Source organism: Ylistrum balloti, unplaced genomic scaffold, assembly GCF_031769215.1.
Source record: "Ylistrum balloti isolate Yb309-2 unplaced genomic scaffold, AGI_CSIRO_Ybal_v1 Utg370792, whole genome shotgun sequence".
Taxonomy (NCBI): domain Eukaryota; kingdom Metazoa; phylum Mollusca; class Bivalvia; order Pectinida; family Pectinidae; genus Ylistrum; species Ylistrum balloti.
The window spans coordinates 778,919-801,281 of record NW_026782462.1 but is presented as its reverse complement, the minus strand read 5'-3'; the positions used below and the strand labels follow the sequence as shown (position 1 = coordinate 801,281).

At 35.0% G+C, this 22,363-nt stretch overlaps 1 protein-coding gene across 1 annotated transcript in view; it reads right to left on the bottom strand.

Moving 5' to 3' along the window:
- Window positions 1–22,363, bottom strand: part of LOC132558501 (basement membrane-specific heparan sulfate proteoglycan core protein-like) — a 131,339-nt gene that overhangs the window by 5,088 nt on the left and 103,888 nt on the right. Inside the window, exons 6-7 of the mRNA XM_060223067.1 lie at window positions 17,433–17,462; window positions 2,662–2,676 (exon numbers count right to left, since the gene is read on the bottom strand). Of these exons, the coding sequence (XP_060079050.1) occupies window positions 2,662–2,676; window positions 17,433–17,462 (45 nt within the window). The remainder of the gene's footprint in view (window positions 1–2,661; window positions 2,677–17,432; window positions 17,463–22,363) is intronic.

Genomic DNA, 22,363 nt, shown 5'->3' with positions numbered 1-22,363 from the left:
ACAATAGATTTACATATAATTCGTTTACAGTGGTCAGTCAGTATATCATTGCATAATGTCACACTAACAATTTGTTTATAAACATTATGTGGAGTAGTAAAGTTACATGATGTCTGGTACGAGATCTTGTGTGTCGTGATCAACATCCGTCATCTCCAGACAGTCTGCCTTCTGGTTAATAAAGACATTTCCTTTTTACAAGAACTTTATCGCGAAATGTTATATTGTGTTAGACTAGGCAAATCCTTTTGGGTATAATTTACTTAGGCATCGTGCCAACCCGAAACCTACCTAACATGAAAAGGTCTTGTTCAACATGCCATAAAAATGTGTAGCTTTGACAATTATCATCTTTACATTTGTAGTGACCCCCTGAAGAATTCCATGCACTGGATCCGAGTGTGATTCACAGTTACCCAACAGAACACAGTAAGTGTCTATTAACTGTGGTTAAAAAAAAGTTCAAGATGGACGGTTTTAAATTAGACGCTCGAAGAATGCAATAAAAGCAACCCTTTCACACACAACTCAGCAGTACAGGTCAAGCATTTTGTAATGCCGATGTTTTAGTTATTTTAGAAGTGGATTTAGAATGATTTTTAGAATGGAGTTTTTATGCTTCCTTACTACATGTATGTGATCGAGTGCAAGTAAATAAAAGAATGGAAATGTCAGTACAGATAGAAGATAAGGTAATGAAGGGGACATGTGTAAAGACAAAGTTGAAAAAAAAAAAAAAAAAACGATACATGTGCAGATCGACGCAACCGGAATCAGCGTATCCGGAATACTAACAAAAATGTTAAAGTATAAAAATCCACGCTGTGATACATATACAAGTAAGTTCATGATAGCAAGGATTGTTTTAAACAAATGACTATCCTGTTATCGCAAGCATGTCAGGTTATATAAAAATATAATCTAAGTTATGATAAGAGAAGGTTACAATGAAGTTTCGTATCGACAAAACCAGAAATGCTCTCCAAAGACCGACTTCATATAAATAAATATATATATAACGTACCACAGTATCATTAAATCACAATGATTGAATACTTGGACATATTTAGAAAGTAGGAACAGCCAAACCATCAATGAAGAAGAAAGAAAAATATTTTATATAAATCATTTGCTTCAAAACTTAAACTTATAACATCACAATAGCACCTAATCTATGATATTTTCTCTATATTTCATATATTAATGGCAAATATACATCGAAAGTTATACTAAAGGTCTGAAAATACAACGAAAAAATGTTCCGAATCAGTCCCTATTATGATAATGGCATGCAACCATAACGCTTCCATCGTCTGCAGTAGTATTGTTGTAATCGTCCTCAGTCAAGAGAAGTCATAATATATTGTTGTTTTGATTATTTGCAAAGTTGCAACACAATTTAGACGTTTTTTGCAGAGTCAGTTGTTGGTGTTCAAAAAAGAGAATTATATATTTTTCTTACAGGTTTAACCCTTTACCCGTATATATATTGAAAATGTGGTGAGTTTCCCGTGCCCAGTAAATTTAGAAAAAAGTTGAAACACTGGAAAACACCTGATGTGAAACGTAAGCCCTTTCATTTCTTCTTCAGATGTTTTACAAATTTACATAGATATGTCATGAATATCGTTGAATACCGTATATATGTTAATATGTAAACATCTGAAGAAGAAATGAAAGTGTTTATGTTTTACATCAAGTGTTTTCCAGTGTTGTAAGTTTTTTTTCCATATGAGACCATTTTAAATGTTGTATTGAACGTAACTATTTGCATCACACATAGTTGATGTCGACTAAAACTTTTAACTTATTGATGAATGATGTATCTCAAGTAACCTCTTATGGCAGAATGACATGATCCTAAAAGCATGTTATGATAACACAATATTGCTTCGAAACTACATATCTTTAAAATTAGCTTGACGCATTAATTACATTTTTTCGCAAAGTGTTATGAATTACCGCAAAAAATTTAAAAAATATAAATATCTTCAAAAATGACAAATTTAGTTTGCGTCCGTGATAAAATGTTGTCAATGTCTCAAAATGTCTGTCAGATGCATAACATATCTGATTTGACGCTTTTCTATCCTTCCGAAACACATAAACAATACCGATGGGATATAAAAATATCATATATGCTTGCTGTTAAAGATTGAACTATCAAACTGTGAAAAACTGCCAGCCTACCAACATGACAAGAGCTTCTTAAATCAACTTTCAAGTTGATAGAACTAGTGCAAATTGTTAACAAAGGCAAGTCTTACAAAGATACAAAAACAAGGAGAATAAGACCAGCTGTTCTGGAAGGTACCACATCCTCAGCATCATAGACAATAAGTGTATATTCTAATAGAATAAAAATCTTCTGCTTATACTTCATATTGTTTAACTCAATTTACCACAACACAATAAAGAAACAAAAACACTTGCTAGTGCTAATCTGATGGCACACAAAAATACTATGACACTTGTAAAGGAATAAGAATTCGACCTTATACGTACATCCACACTGACATTTATCCTATGGCTAATTAATATTTGTACTGTAAGGAAAGAGAATCACAAGAAACCGATAAAACATACATTTTAACTACTCCGATAGGAAAAAGTAAAATGAAGGAAAATCAAATACCAATCATTTGGAAAAGTTCTACTTACGCGAAGGTTCGTAATCTGGAATTAAAATAACGGCGGTTAATTCTTATATTTATGAAATACTAATATGTCGATTGATTAAAAAACTTATGAAATTAGGGCAAATTATGTTCAAGATTGATTTTATATGGGTATTCTTTGAAAAAAAAGTTAAATAACATCAGATGTTCCGTTATATGGATCTTGTTTTGCTGCTGCTTTGACGACATATGTAATCCTTGGTCATATCGCACAAGGAGGTACATATTAAGAGACAACAACATAACTGTCATCCGACTTTCAGCAAACTGTATCTCTCGAAAACCGGTATTGTAAATGTATTTGTCGATTTTCGATATCTGACATGAAAACTGCAATGATTTACAAAAAAAAGTGTGCACACGTATGCAAGAATCGTTTTGAAGTATATGGGAAATAGGAGATAGGAGATATATTAAAACATGGATAGACATGCTAATCTAATTAGATGTTTTGTGTTTATGCCCTGAAACAGTTTATGTTTCATTGGTTTTGTATGCAATTCTATACCGGTGCACTATCAAATGTAGTTTCACTTCCGCTTCAGTGACAGTGACATGTTATTGTCACTTTGAGTTTGGGTGACATCGGGGGATGATGATGCAAATAGTGACAGTAATACTATCCATGTATCAATAGCACTCACGTTCCCTGTAATGCCCACGATCGCTGTTAATCTGCTAAAGAAAATTACATCGTACACAACATTTAGGATATCATATTTTCTCTTCCGCATAACAATTATTGTCTATCTGTACCTTGAGACTGCCTTACTATTGGCCTATACTTGATTGTTCGTTCTTGTGAGGAAAGCTTTAGATCCTGGCCACAGACCAGAATCTATAAAAATGGAAGTTACAACTAAACGTTTGACGGTCGGGTTTGTGGATGTGTATGTGTAATTGCGCTTATTGTTAGTATTACGTAATCGATTTGGGTCGGCAGTATCATTAAGGGTAGTAGCAATATAAAGTCTTTTGAAGTTCCTTAAAATCGTAAAAAAAGCTTACTCGAAAATTGGTCTAACCTGCCGCACACAAACAAGAGACAACACTTTATTGACCAAAGATGTAGATAAGACGTTTTATGATATAAAAACAAAGTCTAATGTTTTATCATGAAGGTCGCAATTTAACATTTAAAATCGTCCAGAAATGTCGCCATTTCTGAAAAATAATTACCAAGACTGTTTCAGCAACGCTTCCCTTGGGCTAGTTTTTACTCATGTCATGCCAGATATCTGAGCATATCTACGTTATATCAAACCAACTTGGATGATGTTACCGGTGTGATCACTATTTCATCTACATTAATGGGATTGAGCTAGTTTTTGCATTCAGCTTGATCATTTAGACTATGAAATTTACTTGAAAATTAAGATAGAATACTGTGTTTACGCTTTTGTGTAAAAGATGCAAAATCCACGCAATGACATATAAAAAAAGAAATGTAATTCCTCGTATGGTAAATCTTTAACCTAAACATTTTATAGCTTTCGAACAGAACTTATTTTATTTGCAGGAAATAACTATGTGCTACTTATCGATGTAAACTTCCAAGAACAGATGTACTTATTAACATACCCAACGCTAAATATAAGGCAAAACATGTATCAGTAGAGCTTTTGTTTTATTGTCTAAAGCTTGATAAGACAGCAGGCAAACAAAGGATGACTATGGGTGTAAACGTGTTATCCGTACTTTCTACAAAACGTATATTGTAAATGTAAACATTTGTTAGATACTGAATTAAGTTTGTAAAACATGTAAGACGAAGAACAAATAGAAGTCGTTTGCCATCAGTACCCGTTATGTTTTTATTTTCTAGCATTAAGAGTTTTATTATTGAAAACAACGGTAAACCTCACTTTCGCATGTTTCGTGGAAAATAATAATTTGAGGAAACATCCGTATTACGTTAAAACATGAGAATACTCCCAGAGAATAAGAAGCGTTTTAACTCCAAGTCTGTAGAGTATTACATATATGTACATGCATACCTCATCAGTATTGCGAGAGCAGTATCTGCAACAATTCAGCCTTTAGTCTTAACGATTTATATATATTTCACTTAAAATTAATTGATAAAAGGTTTGGTTTGCTTCCGTTTAACGTCCAATTAACAGCCATGACATTTAAGGACGACATTCCTATGTATGCAAAGTTAGTACCTGTGTTGAGTGCCCGTGTTGATTGTGTGTGTTTATGTAGGCTTTGTATCCGTGCTATTCTCCCTACGATTGTCCGAAGCGGAATACGACTTTAAAGTGTTATCATACTGAAGCATACTATCAAAAGCTCAAAACAGAGGTCCATTTCCGATCACAGTGAACTAGCCGCTTAACTGCCATCATACTGGCCAATGTAGTGTGAGCATGAAGCATGGATATCTACCATTAGTATATACTCAAGTACACAAAGGTCAGTTGCTGAAACCTTCCTTACAGGCGCGAAACAAATCAACTGTTAGCCAAAATGGAGGATTGTGTTAAATCTGCTGTAACGATGACAAACGATCACGCTTCAGTTACATTGCAATACCATGTCGCATCTAGACTTCCAAAATCACTATCAAATATTTTAATGACATCTACATCGAATTTCATTCTACAGCATCCAAAGTCATGTACCATTTGTAAAATGATGTGGTCCCACATGCAAATCCTCAGACATAAAGAGAAAGCTTCGAAATATTCACATGAGGCTAAGCCCTACAATCACACGGCTATATCAAGATTTTGGTTATTTCCTTGAACTCTACATGTCCTACAATATCTTATCATGATTTGATAAAGGCTCGACAACCTGGCTGTCACAAAAGAAGTCTAACTTAATTCGGTGGAGAATTATTGACGAGGGCGCACGTCTGACCACAGAAAGCCAAGACGGATGTACAGTTAAAGAAATCCTTTTCTCATAATTTCACTTTTCTAAGTGAATTTGGTCTCAAGGACATACCAATGTTTGACTAGATATTTTGTATTATGTCTATGTGTTTCCTTTATCATACAGTTTCGTCAATGGTTGTGTATTGTGCGAAACACTCAATGACTCCAATACATTTCATTAATCAACTTCTGTTTAAGGAATAAACTTCTTCTAAGAATTATTGAACGACAATTACACGTCAGTTCCAAACGATATGAAGTTCATAGTGGAGGGCGAGAAGTGATCATATAATACTTTTACTGACTTTTTTATTTGCGACACGCTGTTTGGGAAAAGAGAAGGAAATTCAATAAATTCTCGCGTTAGAAAAAAATGCAATCACTTGTTTTGACATGTTCACAATGATAAGCTTTATTTTTATTTAATACTGTTGGTGATCAATTTTAACGAAATTATACATAACTAGTATAAATATGGGGGATTGTTTTACACCGTCAACCCTACTCCATGTAAAACTAAAAAGAATTTTGCTATATCTGTGATAAATAACAGAGTCAGAAACACATATTACACATAAACTTACCAATTAGAAAATCGTCATTGACAAAACTGAAAACTGGTATATAACAAACCCCAAATGAATATCGTTAACATCAACACTGGTAAATGTCACCTTCATAAAATATTAGTTTTTTGTGTGTGTAATTACAGGTTTGATTGTAAACATGTCACAGCCAGATCCCTTTTTCGCACAATTCAAAATTAGATTAAATTTAAAGTAAATCGCGTTGTAAGGATAATCGTCCGTTAACCCTGGGACAGGAAATGTAGATGTGTTAAGGTCTTAGAGGTCATTATAGGATTAACTGTAGATATAGGTTCAAACTGCCCTGTACATTAAGCAACCAAATGGAATGTCAAGCTGCCTTGTCCAACGTTTCACTGTGCTAGGTATGTAAATATATCAGTCATTATCTGTGAACATCGCCAGCATAAAACCGTTACTCAATGTGATGATATTAAAACGAACATCATGTTCGGCAAATAAATTTGTGAGTATGGTGTTTTTGATTTATCAGTTTGTATATATGCGGTTAGAATTCACTTGAATTCAGTGAGCAGCAATGCTAACTGTGATGCTTTTTCTGTCACCAATAAACGAACACGTGACGATAGGAATCAATTCTTGATAACAATTGATTTTTTTATAGATACGGACGTGATTGTTTTGCAATATTCTATTGCTGTGAATTTTTAACCCAGAATATCATTTTTATCCCATAAATCTCACAGATACCGCTCTTTTAGTGTTTGATTATCAATTAAACGTTATTGCAAAATGTAATCACACAGTAGTAAACTAAAAATTAATCATATTTTAAAATCTCCTTTTTTTTGTTTTATCTATAGAAAATGATGTTCAGTGAGCCATTACATGACATATCCATTTCCGGGTGAGACATCGAGTTATAAAAAGTGTTTTTTTTTAACCTTAGGCGTAACAAACGACTTGAGCTGAACGCCGCATAAAAAAAAACAGTATTAATTTGTTGCACCTTAAATTCCGACTGTTTATCGGGCCTTGTACTGAACAGCTGCGTCATGGTTAGAAAAAAACGGTTTACTAACTCTTAGCAAAGGGAATTGATTTAGCATACCAAAAATGGACTCGGTGAGTCTTTAATCCTTAATTCCGTTGATTGGCCAAACCAAAGCAATTATTTATCTTTGATTTCTTTCTTTATGGAATACGTTCGGATGTTGAACAAAACACATATGATACTGTAATTCAAAACAGGTATAACTTTCATATTTAAAGCTAACTATGCATTCCCATATCTGATTACGGTTCGAAAAGTCTAATTACATTTATACCAGCTGGTTATAGTGTTGAAGTATACGCAATGCCTAATCTTGTCTAAGAAAGCGTTGCTCCGGCAGAATAGTTTATGTTGTACGTAATCTTTTACGCCTACCTTTATTCTTTACTATTCTTTGCACCTCTCCTACTACTGTAATTGGTAATTGCCAAGAACAATCATTACCAACAGAATCGCCGTTATAAATATTGAATCTGTACAGACTTAATGATAGCAGGGGTTTTCACATCCATTTTAAGATCCCGTAGTTGCAGACCAATTCTGTCAGTAGGACCTTGCCTTGGGCAATGTTATATGTAACCCTGAAAGTAATCCGACGTGTTCGTGTTAAATCACATTGACTGTGTCACTTCCACGTATTAAAACATATCCCCAAGGTTCATATGCAGACAGGAACTATTAAATTGGATTCACAGACAATACTGATGCGACTATATTCACTAAACATTGGCCGCAAATTTACTCGTCACGGAAGGTTATAGCTACTGTAAGTATTACAAAAGGTCTGTGAGCTTGCAACAGTCCTGATATATTGTACAAAAGTCATCGATTAAGGCAAGTACAGTTAACTAAATATATGTAGACATCATAAAACTGCTTTTAGTAATCACCGAAAAAGTTTCCCCTTTCGTCATATATTAAACAACATTCACGTGGCGTTCTTCGTATAGCGTCTTCTCATTTGTAAAGAAATAGATCGGACTTTGCTACCAAAAAAATGAAAAAACAAAAATTACAAACCTTTCAGAATTTTTCCTGAGATCTAATGAGAGTATATTAGAATGTCCGACATTGATACAGATTGATTGGTCTTATAACCTACTTGTATCAACACTTTCAACATAGTATTAGAACTATCTAATTTGCAGTTAGCCGAATTATTACATCGATAATTCTTCAAGAAGACATGGAAAAATTATATTTTTGAAAAGATGGCAATACATATATAAATATACATTAATTCATTTCATAGCTAGAAAATGTATTCACGTGTTGCATTTGCATTACATGCAAGTTAAGCATTTACTGCAGTTTCTCTTTCAAGTTCCGGCACAAGTATTCCAGTCATTTTGTATATTATCAAAATTCAGTATCATGTTTTTGGGGGGCGCCGGTTGAGCGATGCTGTTGATTTACCCTCTAATCTTCACGATATAACTAAGGACATGATGTACTTGGCTAGTTGCACGCATTTACCCAGACGATATACTATTATGTTTAGATTTATGATATAACCACACCCAATTCCTAAGTACTGTATCATTCACGAGAGTTATACTTCCGATAACCCAGTGCTCGTATATACATTTTCCCTAGAACCTATTCCCTAGTTTGTACCTCAGCCTTCAGATCTGGTCAATCCTTCAATGATCTGATGTCAATGATACAAGTACGAAGAGTGTGCCAACAATCTCAAATATCAGTGGTCCTGTATCATTTTGGCCCAGAAATATTACTGGCACCTGTATGTCACTTCCGCCAGACAGTCTAATCTCCTAATATATCAAAGTCGTGATCAAATATCAATCCCGACTAAAACCTGCATGTATCTTATTTCCAATCGTGATTGCTTAAACATTACACGTACCTCTGACCCATATTTTTGATAAAAACGAGATCTTGATTGGTTTTCGACGGAAAACAAACACTCTGTCAACGATATTATAGTTTAAAATATGAACTACAAATATGTTCAATGAAGGAGGTAATTTCACATATCAAAATAATGGGGCGTATTGATTGTTTCTTCCCGTGAGACGACAAAATAATAAAACGAAAATATGAACCAAATAACCTTCATTTGTGGAATACAACCAAATGGCCTCTACGAAACCAAGCATGCGTGACTGTAAATTGAAATAAAGCCATTTCCTTTTCTGTAGTGACAATACATAGTATCTTAATTATGTTCCCTTTTGACTGTGCTATCAAAGATTAATTGACTTTACCGCGAGTTCTAGGTAGTTGTCATTATCTTTTAATACAAATACAGAAAAACTGTCATAAATCTAACGACAGCTATAAATTATGAAGATGTGTAATTAATGTAACGTATACTTTGTATGTCCGCCATTCAGTCACGGCGTGGTATCTGTCAGGGCACGATGTGCTTAATCATACTAAAATGTTATTTGTAAACAAATAAGTTCTACACGTTAATTCCCAGGATCAAAATTTTAAAAAACCTGCTCTGTATCGAAATATGCAAATTGCATATATTTGTTAATCTGAAATAATGACACATATCATTGTTTGTATATAGGATAACTATTGCAAACGTAATTTTCATCCCAAAATGTGAATTAAGTGTTACAATACTGTATGGTTTGCATGAAATGATTGCCAGAGAACGGAACAGCGATTTGTGTTGTCGACGGGGGTTGTTGTCTAGGTAGAACGTTAGCTTTTTGATGCTGATTGATACTAACCGTGTATGGCTTACATCGCCTGCTTTATAAGTATGACTATCAGTTAAGGACGATCTTGCGAAAAAAATACAATCTATTATATCAATTTTCTCTCTGAGACTTTCATATTGTTGTATCATTCAGAATTGAACGTAAACAGCCCCAGGTTATGTTTATATACAGGGAGTTCTCTACTGGATATTGATGACACCATGTACTGATGATGCTGATAGTGTCCATACTGGGGGAGTGGGGTGTAACGTATGGGGGAGTTGGGTGTAACGTATGGAGGAGTGGGGTGTAACGAATGGAGGAGTGGGGTGTAACGTATGGAGGAGTGGGGTGTAATATATGGGGGAGCGAGGTGTAACGTATGGGGGAGTGGAGTGTAACGTATGGGGGAGTTGGGTGTAACGTATGGGAGAGTGGGGTGTAACGTATGGGGGAGTGGGGTGTAACGTATGGTTAACTGGGATGTAACGTATGGGGGAGTGGGGTGTAACGTATGGGGGAGTTGGGTGTAACGTAGGAGGGAGTTGGGTGTAACGTATGGGGGAGTTGGGTGTAACGTATGAGGGAGTGGGGTGTAACGTATGGGGGAGTTGGGTGTAACGTATGGGAGAATTGGGTATAACGTATGAGGGAGAGGGGTGTAACGTATGATTGAGTGGGATGTAACGTATGGGGGAGTGGGGTGTAACGTATAAGGGAGTTGGGTGTAACGTATGAGGGAGTTGGTTGTAACGTATGGGGGAGGTGGGTGTAACGTATGAGGGAGTGGGGTGTAATGTTTGGGGGAGTTGGGTGTAACGTATGGAGGAGTGGGGTGTAACGAATGGAGGAGTGGGGTGTAACGTATGGAGGAGTTGGGTGTAAGATATGGGGGAGCGGGGTGTAACGTATCAGGGAGTGGGGTGTAATGTAGGGGGGAGTGGGTGTAACGTATGGAGGAGTTGGGTGTAATATATGGGGGAGCGGGGTGTAACGTATTAGGGAGTGGGGTGTAATGTATGGGGGAGTTGGGTGTAACGTATGGAGGAGTAGGGTGTAACGAATGGAGGAGTGGGGTGTAACGTATGGAAGAGTTGGGTGTAATATATGGGGGAGCGAGGTGTAACGTATGGGGGAGTGAAGTGTAACGTATGGGGGAGTTGGGTGTAACGTATGGGAGAGTTGGGTGTAACGTATGGGGGAGTGGGGTGTAACGTATGATTGAGTGGGATGTAACGTATGGGGGAGTGGGGTGTAACGTATGAGGGAGTTGGGTGTAACGTATGGGGGAGTTTGGTGTAACGTATGAGGGAGTGGGGTGTAACGTATGGGGGAGTTGAGTGTAACGTATGGAGGAGTGTGTTGTAACGAATGGAGGAGTGGGGTGTAACGTATGGAGGAGTTGAGTGTAACGTATGGGGTAGTTGGGTGTAACGTATGGAGGAGTTGGGTGTAATATATGGGGAAGTTGGGTGTAACGTATGGGGTAGTTGGGTGTAACGTATGGAGGAGTTGGATGTAATATATGGGGAAGTGGGGTGTAACGTATGGGGGAGTTGGGTGTAATATATGGGGGAGCGGGGTGTAACGTATGGGGGAGTGGAGTGTAACATATGAGGGAGTTGGGTGTAACGTATGAGGGAGTGGGGTGTAACGTATAAGGGAGTGGGGTGTAACGTATGAGGGAGTGGGGTGTAACGTATGGAGGAGTGGGGTGTAACGTATCGCCTTCGTTTTCTATTTGATGGTTGTACTAACTATCATTCGCAGCACTTGATTTGATACTTAAGGCCCTGCTCTCTTATCACCATTTTCGTACTAGACCAACAAGATTTTAAAGATGCAGTTTGCTCTCTTATCACGATTTTCGTACAAGACAAACACGATTTTAAAAGACGCAGTTTTTAGAATCATTATAGTGACTGCACTGAGAAATATTCTATTGCTTTGTGTGATAGTAGCTGGACGTGTTTAATTTTCGTTTGTTTTCATGTTTTTTCGTTGTTGTATACCGTGTTGTCATTTGATAATATGACATTTCTTACTTGCATTGACCAAGATTTAAATGGTGGGTGTAGTTGATGAAGACACTTCTGGAACACCTGAGCTTCTTCCTTTTTTCTCAGAGATATTCGTGTAGATTTTCTATTGCTCGTGTATTATTGACTTATGATATTGTTGTCCTATAGATATGTTTTGTGATTGTGTTGTTTAAGTAGAGACGTCGTTACTGCTTCGTTTACGAAACAAGTTTTTTCTTCGTCTTATTTCCTTAAATGATTAGCATTGTCCAATAAAAACATCAGAAGTATACAGATTTACAGACTGTATGATATAAGACAGTCCAAACGACATAACATTAAACAACTAAGGGGGCATTTGACTACGAACACACCTGCCATGTCACCGCATAATCAGTATATCAATGATAAAGGTGTATATCTATGTCATAAAAACGAAATTAATTCCCAAAATGTTTGATTGATTTCTAATTCATAGGTGGTATGTGTAATACTAGTAACGATTACACTCTTTATTTGTTTTTGTTAAATATGGCATTGCTTTTTTGTCTTGCTTAATCAGTCTAAAAGATGGAGATTAACTCGATAACAGTGGGTAAATTCCAAAAATATAGACTTGTCATCCGAAGGCCAAGAAAAGACGCGACGCTCTCGAATGCAAACAAAAACGTATTAATCAGGATATAATGCCAGCTAAACACTTATCATAAGATGCGTATCTTCTTGGTTATTTCAACAATAATTAACTCATCTAGATTTTTAGATCAGAGTCGGATGAGAGGAAAATTACGGTAAACACAAAAGCCCATTTCTCAATAGACCTAAACTGATATGTCTGTAGATTAATACTAAGTAAAATATTCATGTGGTTTTCAGCAGTCCGTTTGATGTTCCGATTGTGCTGTCTAGTTGACTTGGCGATAGAGGATTCTTATCACCATCCTCAGCACATTTATATGACTTCCGGATAGAACATATCAATATCCTCTTCAATATCTACGTACCTTAAATGTAGCTCTGCCTGAATCAATAGGGCCGGCTACGTAGGTGTTGCACCATATGACCTTTCCATGAACATATACACCGATTCATGACTGCATTCGTATATAAGGTGCGTTAACACTATCCACGTCCAAATTAAACTTCTTTAATATAATCAAATTAGTACATTTGAGACTGGCGTGTTAGCCAGGTATCAAGACAGGAAGGCAACTTCCTAAGCAATATTAGATAACAAAATTGAAGACAACTGAACCACCTACAACGTATATGTGTAATAGGACTAAACCCAAAATATACCATGGTGCATAGTTGTAACGGATGTCACAGTGATGCTACATTCTGAAGAAACACAATGCTCCCGACAGTGCATTGACTCAGTAATATCATTAGTGATAGTGAAGTGTTTCGCTCTCTTTAACACAGTTATAAACATGTTGATGCTATCAGGACTGAATGATACAATGATGTTCTGCTTTTTTTTTTATCTCATCTCGACACACCAATAGATAGCAAAGAGCAACCATAAAAGTCAATGTATCTGAAGGCTTCAATATTTAATGACAACATGACAGTGCTGCACCACCTGCATTCACGTGTAGCATGCACAAACCGCATGGCATGTGAAACACACATAATCACAATCAGTATTCTCATGTTATTTACAACGCCTCAGCACGAAAACTCTGGTTTTGTTTTTGCCCAACCAGGCAAAGCAAAGATGGATATTGATATAGTTGCACCTAAATCACGTGTATTGAGAGGTTTTTATCTTAAATAAGTTAATTTCGTCGTGTTATCTGGAAGCAATAAAACGGTTACATCACAATACTATTTCAAAACCGTCTCAAAATCCTACAGACGCATAGGCGAATAAATACTGTCTAGTTTGGCAGAATGATAACTGACAAAACTATTAAGTTATTTGTGACCAGTGTTGTGTCATAATCCCACAATATAATTCAGTATGGTAGCAGTTTAAAGCCAGCATCATACTATCACAAGAATACTAGAACGATCATATTTCAGCCTCCCGGTCACAAATGTGCTCAACACAAGCAATGACGTCACACACATAGAAAGGCCATACTCAAGTGGTCATATGTGTGGTTAGTACATTAAACATTATTGTACCAATAACTGACAAAGTCTGTTGGCTCTTCTTCCAAAATAAAGGATCAACAGAGGTTTTTATATCAATACTCCCTCTAGTGATCAAGTGGGATGAATATTGACATTACACAACCCATGCTGAGACCAAAAGCCATATTTTTTTTCGAATCGTAGACATATTTATTTCTACTGATCGACTCTACCTTCCTGTACCTCATGCGATGATCAATGTGCCCTTTGGCATGGGTCATGATCTATAGGGAGAAGGTGATGTTTATGTTGTTTCAGGGAAAAAAGTGCTGTGTATAGCTACACATGGTATTGATATCGGCCGAGGTCCGTTCTCGTATTACCTACTTATCTATCGAGACGTAATAGAAAACCAACAGTACCTGACGGACAACTTTGATCTATAACAACATTGGTTTGGTTGTTTACTGAAGATCTGACTTATTGGTGAAGAAGAATGACCATCTATCATAGCTTCACCTTTGTTGCTGTAATTGTAACCAGGACCGGAAAGACAAAGTATCCCAAAGATAAATAGGACACGTAAATTGTAAGAGGTAATTTGATGTCGATATTTTTTGATAAATATATTCAGGGTTACTTGGGCTAGTTAGGAATTATGACCTTACAAGCTTGTTGATAGGAAAGTGTAATATTTCATTTCGAGGAGATCTTTTGTTAGCGAAGTTTCGGAACTAAGATGTAGCGCTTAAACTGAGGCCCCTTGTATCTGATAAATGCCATTGTCACACCACACGGAAGTGTAATTTAATTGGCCTGACTATAATTTGGTTTGGTAAATGCTACCTTGTAGAAAGCTTCACAGAATCGATTAACGAAAGTTTAAATAGAACAACCAAAATGGGATGACGTCACTACAACTTAGACGCCTTTCCGCTTCATGATGTTTACACTGTCTACTTATTTGGGTAAGTTCCTACAAGGCTTTTATAAATAATTATTTCGATCGTGACAGTATCGATGTAACTAAGTCTAATGTTGTAAACTGAAAGCAGGATATTCTTTTTTATATTAAACGAGTAAGTTAATAACAAAGGATTTTTAAAACGATTTATAAAAACACGTAAACGATCACGGATGATTTGATTCTATTTATTAATGCAGGTAAACAATCACGGATGATTTTAACCGATTTATTGATACACGTAAACAACCAAGGATGATTTTAACCGATTAATTGATACACGTAAACAACCAAGGATGATTTTAACCGATTTATTGATACACGTAAACAACCAAGGATGATTTTAACCGATTTATTGATACACGTAAACAACCAAGGATGATTTTAACCGATTTATTGATACAAGTAAACAATCAAGGATGATTTTAACCGATTTATTGATACACGTAAACAACCAAGGATGATTTTAACCGATTTATTGATACAAGTAAACAACCACGGATGATTTTAACCGATTTATTGATACACGTAAACAACCAAGGATGATTTAAACCGATTTATTGATACAAGTAAACAACCAAGGATGATTTTAACCGATTAATTGATACACGTAAACAACCAAGGATGATTTTAACCGATTTATTGATACACGTAAACAACCAAGGATGATTTTAACCGATTTATTGATACACGTAAACAACCAAGGATGATTTTAACCGATTTATTGATACAAGTAAACAATCAAGGATGATTTTAACCGATTTATTGATACACGTAAACAACCAAGGATGATTTTAACCGATTTATTGATACAAGTAAACAACCACGGATGATTTTAACCGATTTATTGATACACGTAAACAACCAAGGATGGTTTTAACCGATTTATTGATACACGTAAACAACCAAGGATGATTTTAACCGATTAATTGATACACGTAAACAACCAAGGATGATTTTAACCGATTTATTGATACACGTAAACAACCAAGGATGAATTTAACCGATTTATTGATACAAGTAAACAACCACGGATGATTTTAACCGATTTATTGATACACGTAAACAACCAAGGATGATTTTAACCGATTTATTGATACACGTAAACAAACACGGATGATTTTAACCGATTTATTGATACACGTAAACAACCAAGGATGATTTTAACCGATTTATTGATACACGTAAACAATCAAGGATGACTTTAACCGATTTATTGATACACGTAAACAACCAAGGATGATTTTAACCGATTTATTGATACACGTAAACAACCAAGGATGATTTTAACCGATTATTGATACACGTAAACAACCAAGGATGATTTTAACCGATTTATTGATACGCGTAAAGAACCAAGAGTGATTTTAACCGATTTATTGATACACGTAAACAATCAAGGATGATTTTAACCGATTTATTGATACACGTGAACAATCAAGGATGATTAACTGATTAATTGATACACGTAAACAACCAAGGATGATTTTAACCGATTTATTGATACACGTAAACAACCAAGGATGATTTTAACCGATTTATTGATACACGTAAACAACCAAGGATGATTTTAACCGATTATTGATACACGTAAACAACCAAGGATGATTTTAACCGATTTATTGATACACGTAAACAACCAAGGATGATTTTAACCGATTATTGATACACGTAAACAACCAAGGATGATTTTAACCGATTATTGATACACGTAAACAACCAAGGATGATTTTAACCGATTTATTGATACACGTAAGCAATCACGGATTAATTTACGTATATCACAGAAAACATCTACAGAATGTAAATTATGCAGCAAACTGGATGGTTAAATCATGTCCTTATCGTCATGTTAACACACTACATCTACAAAGCAAATTTAAACAAATGATATTTTCCTTCTATCAACGTGTATGTGTTTAGGAATAGTCTGTGAATGGAATCAACATGTATCCGTTAATATTTCATGCATTACGTTTATAATATATACAAATATATATTTACTTTCTAATGACACCACAGTGCAAAAGTATTACAAATATGTTCCGAAATGTGTCCTAAAGTCACATAATCTTTTCTGTTGTACAATTGTCTTACAAATGTAAGTCAGTTGTTTGTACTGTTGGTGAATTATCAGATACCTCGGTAACTTTATTACTCATGTTTTGCTGTAATTTTGTTTCGATTCAATCACTACATTAGTCATTATAACTCAATCAAGGTATGCTTGCTTCTGGTTCGGTATCTTGGTATTACTTTTGACTACATTATTGTTACTCACAGTAGTTATATATTAGAGAAAATGAAATGCTAGATATAACAGTTTTATTCTGCAGAAACAGAACGTAAAATGATAGATCATGTCCGACTTTGTGACATAAAATAAAACATTATAATAGAGGCTACATTGTGACTTGTGTGTGGTGCTTTGTTATTGTTAAACGAAACATTGTCTAAATAGTCAGCAAAAATAAATGTTGTCTTATACTTAAATGGACATAACAAATATAAAATGTACTTACCAAATCTTTTCTTTATATTGTCTTTTTCAGCTGAAAAAGAATAACAACTTGATATATGTCAAAATATTGAAATAATTTGTTAAAACGGTATCAAGAATGTGTTTGTGGACAACATTTATTCCAGCCGTTATGAAGATTTGCTCGTTTTTGTCTTATCATTACCATAAATATGCGACACAATTACATTTATCCAAAACGCATTGATATACACAAACGAAGGAAAAGAGACTATACTTCTGTATAAACCCTTGTCTCTTACAAAACTGTCACCTAATGATAGAATGTAGCCCGTTAAATCTAGCTTTGATGTTGTAGATGGCATTGGTTCGCTGTTTATGATACATGTATGTGTGAATGTACACCTTTTGTACTGATATGTACATGGCGTACAAGAGAAATTTTTAATGAGAGCAAACTTAATACAACCGGAACTACACATACTGTTCTCTGAATACTGCACATATTTTCGAATATGTTTTGCTTGAATACATCTACTGAAATATACGTGTTGTTCTTTCAGCCTTTACATAACAATGCTGCTAAGTTTCTATCACGCAGATTCAAGCCAAATATATGTTTGCAGATTGATTGATTTTCAATGTCATGTGCAAATGCAGTTTCAAAATCCCGATTAAAACAATGACGATATTTCTAAAAGATGTTCATCTGATATTGTTGATGTTTCGAAAATACATATAGCATATGACAAAATGTTCAATATTCTGAAGACCATAAATAGAGCACACTCGTAAAGTTGATATCATTCTGGTTTCTTGCTCCACGGTATTACCTTCATCTTTTAAACTATCTAACCTAGCATTGTCTATTAAATTTTAATCATAATGCCCGGTGTATGGCACTTAACGACAGTTAGCATTTAATGATATTTAAGTTTATTCTTCTTCCTTTGTTAGTATTCAACTTTGTTTTACCATATAAACAAAGGTGACAGGGAGTTTTTTCTATAAAATCATGCTCATCACCTAAGAATCCTGCTGTCATAACAACACCATTATGGGATGGCCAGTCTGTAAGTTCTCTTCATTACACAGAGATACAATCACAGTCGCCGTGAGTGGCTTTAGAGGCTAATTCATTGCAATATCACAGCATAGATTCGTTGCGTCATCAACATTGTGACGTCACCAAAGACATTAATTGATGATAAAGCAAATATAGATTTAGTATCGGTTTGATGAAAAAGGCCCTAGAATAAGTACCAACGTTATAAGATAAACATTATTTAACATTCGTTTCCATTTAACATGATATCTACGTTACTTGTCAGACGTTTCTGTTTTACATGTCCAGCGACTGTGAGAATGAACAATTATCATTTCTATAAATCCCGTATGAATATGAACTTATTTACGACCGTTTACATAAAACGTGCAGAACCTGTGCTGATTTGATACACATAACATTATTATTTTGTAACCATTCGAAAGTAGATTACATGTCCATCTTGAAGGGAGTTCGCTCTCCCCCTATTTAGCATCATAGATAATAATGCGATTATTTGCTTAAATCGTTAATTGTGTTTTTTGTCCCTACCAGACATTTTGCTTTGACTATACATGTAAGCTGCAATTACCATCACTGCTACATGTACAAATACGTAATTGAGTTGTGTTAGAATGCTCTCCAAGTCTACAACGTTTAGACAGCGGATAATCATTAGCTTGTTGGTGAATATTTTTTTAGCTTTCATTACCGCTAATGCTGATATTATAATGGCCAAATGTGCAGTGTACAGTTTTCAATATGTGCCTTACAGAAATGGATATAAGAAAATTTGAAACCTTTCCAGTAATGTCATGCTTCACACTTTCTACTTCGTGAACATAAAAATAGACAAATATGTACACAGACGAATTTTAAACTCAAAATCAATACAGAAAAGACAACAGGAACAAAGGGTACACAGAAAAGGTGAAAATGCATGTTTGTGTTGGACGTTTGTGTATTAGCGGCAGCTGAAGGCGTTTAAAGCCAGTTGTCGTAAACATAGTGTCAGGAAAGAGTCTTTCAATGCATTGTCAGTTCATTAAAACACTGTAAACTACACTGAGGAGCATATTATGTATCCGGTCGTATTATTCTGACAGGAAAAAGCGCCATTCGGTGCACCATCGAGACCAAAGGCTATATCATGAATTACCAATGGGTAAAATTCTTGCGTGGGAGCATTATATTAATTGCCCAAGTGTTTTTCATAAAAGGGATAATGATGATTACATCGCTTCTATGTGAAGAGACGCAGGAAGAGGGGGCATCAGTTAAAAATGCTTTGTTAAAAGTTTGCTTGTCATAAAATTATTCTAATTTTCACCAATATACTACAAGTTGATAACATGTTCTTCAATATATAATTGGATAAAAAGTTAGATCTGACAACAATATTACCACCCCCCCTTTATTTTGTAAATATTTGCTAGAATGTGTCTATTATAATCCAAAATACTGATACTGATTTTATGAGGTATGCCTTAAGGACGGAGTTGTTGTTGACCTTGCTTAACATGTTTCTAGCAAATGGAAGAAACTTAAAGGTTTTCTTGTTATTGTTCAATTTTACTGGCTTTGCGACATACAAGCAATACTTTAACGCACATATTTAGGTGCGTTAAGAATATGAACTGAGTGATGAACTATCATGATAGTGCATTTCAAAGATTAGAAACTCACGTGTTATATCATGATGGTGCATGTCAAAGATTAGAAACTCACGTGTTATATCATGAAAGTGAACGTCAATTATTTGAAACTCACGGGATTACCCGAAGCTAGTTGTTAACGACATTAGTTTAAATGGTTCAGCCGGATAAGGATATTGACCAGATTATCATATAAAACATTTAAGCTGACATTAACCAGTGTTCGTTATTTCCATATGAAATTGATTTTTTGATTTCTTGCAGTATTGTGTTGCAGTTTTTTGTTTTTTGTTTTTGTTTTTGTTTTTTTTTTTTTTGTTTCTTGTTTCTTTTCTTTTCTGTTTTTTGTTTTGTAATTTGAATGAGATTTATATTAGTTTGCGCTTCGGTATTATTTTATCATGTGTATCAATCTTTGATCAACGAACTTGATGCATAAGTATTATATGTACAAAATTTGAGAGAAATGTGCAATAACTATTATTGTTATCATAGATCTGTACAGGTAGAAATGTTAAACCAGACAAAGAAGTTCATCGTTTAACTCACGAATTTAAAACGTAGAATGTAAATACAGCTAAAATCAGAGCAAAGAAAACTACAGGTAGGTGCAGTATAGTGCAATTGTGTTCAAAGGCTAAACAAGCAAGTTCTTTTAAACGCAAATAACAGTTTTGATGGTTTTGTTTAGAAAAAAGTTTCATATTTGCTTAGAATTGTCAATTTGAGAGAAAAGATGAAGGTGAAAAACAATAAATTGATAATCACACACCATGCTACTGGATCTGTTATTGAACGGAAATACACAACAACTGAGATTGGCATCAATCATTCATTTATTTTGTCTTGATCGGAATCTTTTACGCAACACCGTTAACTTTTAAAGATCTTTCGTGCTGAAAATAATTGCATACTGTCGAGGAAATCTCGTATTTGGAGATAAAAATGCAACTTAAAATGTAACAAACGAAACACAAAAAAAGTTTTAATATTAGAAATGTTGAATGTTTAACTTGTAGTTTTATATACCGAGACAATGATAATGCTGATAGGCCTTTTTTCGTGATTGTATTTCAACAACGAATATGGCATTTTTGTAAATTTGAAACGTATATTTGACCCAACATCTCATCAGTTTCCCAGTGAATAGGTGCATATATGCTGCAAATATCACACTACATGTACCGTGTTTTATGTGCCACTTCCGGACAGAATTACTTTATCGACGTCCGACTAGCCTAATAAGTGTTACGAGGGAATCAAATCTAATTTCGCGTAAATACCGCAAATTAAAATTGGCGCCAGAAAACATTACATGTATTCAACGCTTAATCCAACTTTCAACAGTGATACATTGTAATGTGAAATAAGTGGTGGCCAATCACACACAGTACAATGTATTGAGGCAAAATTGCTGTCAGACTGGTAAGTTCTATACTTATATCAAATGTTTTATAGACTTCTCTAGGTGTATTCAGAGTAGTTGTTTTGAAAGGGTCGTAACGTGTGACACGTCTTGCTAGAAAGGACTCAAATCTCTATCTCAGGTTTCCACGCTATATCTTGTTCAGTTATATCGCTTAAACAGCTTAATCGGTTAATTTACACATCTATCGCACTTTACATAGGCAAGGAAAAGGCGAATAATCAGGTTCTGTGTACAAAATGTGTGTCGAGAATGTTTGTATTTAGTATGTATATGTGGAATAATGATATTATCTATCAATCTTTGAGCTAGTGTAAATTTACCAATTTATTTCTATCTGTACAGCTAATTCTGTACTCTTATTTATTCAATAAATCGATATAATGTTGTTCATCCGAAACATATGCGGAATCCAAATAAGTTAGTAAGGTATGCATGTGAAACCTTAACTTTTGAATGTGTGCCATCTTGATAACGTAAAACCTTCTCGGTATATTAAATAAGCTGCATTCGTACATGCTCTGATAGCGCTGTTCTCATCTGATATTGTTATCCAAGTCTCCTGTATCAGTGAGGGAAACTAATGCCTCCTATATGCTGCGGTTTAAACAGCCTTTGCCTCTTCATGAATTATATTCTCTGCTTTGTTTAAGAAATGGTGACGAGACAAAGCAATGTAGATGTCATATATGAACAAGAACAATTGAAAACCTTAAGTTAAATAACAATTCTTCATACCTAAATATATTTGAATAATCAGTTGTGATGATTTACAATACCAACATTATCCTTTTAAGCCAGCCAAGTAAATGCTAAATATGCTCTCTCAAAAGTTAATTTGTACATCT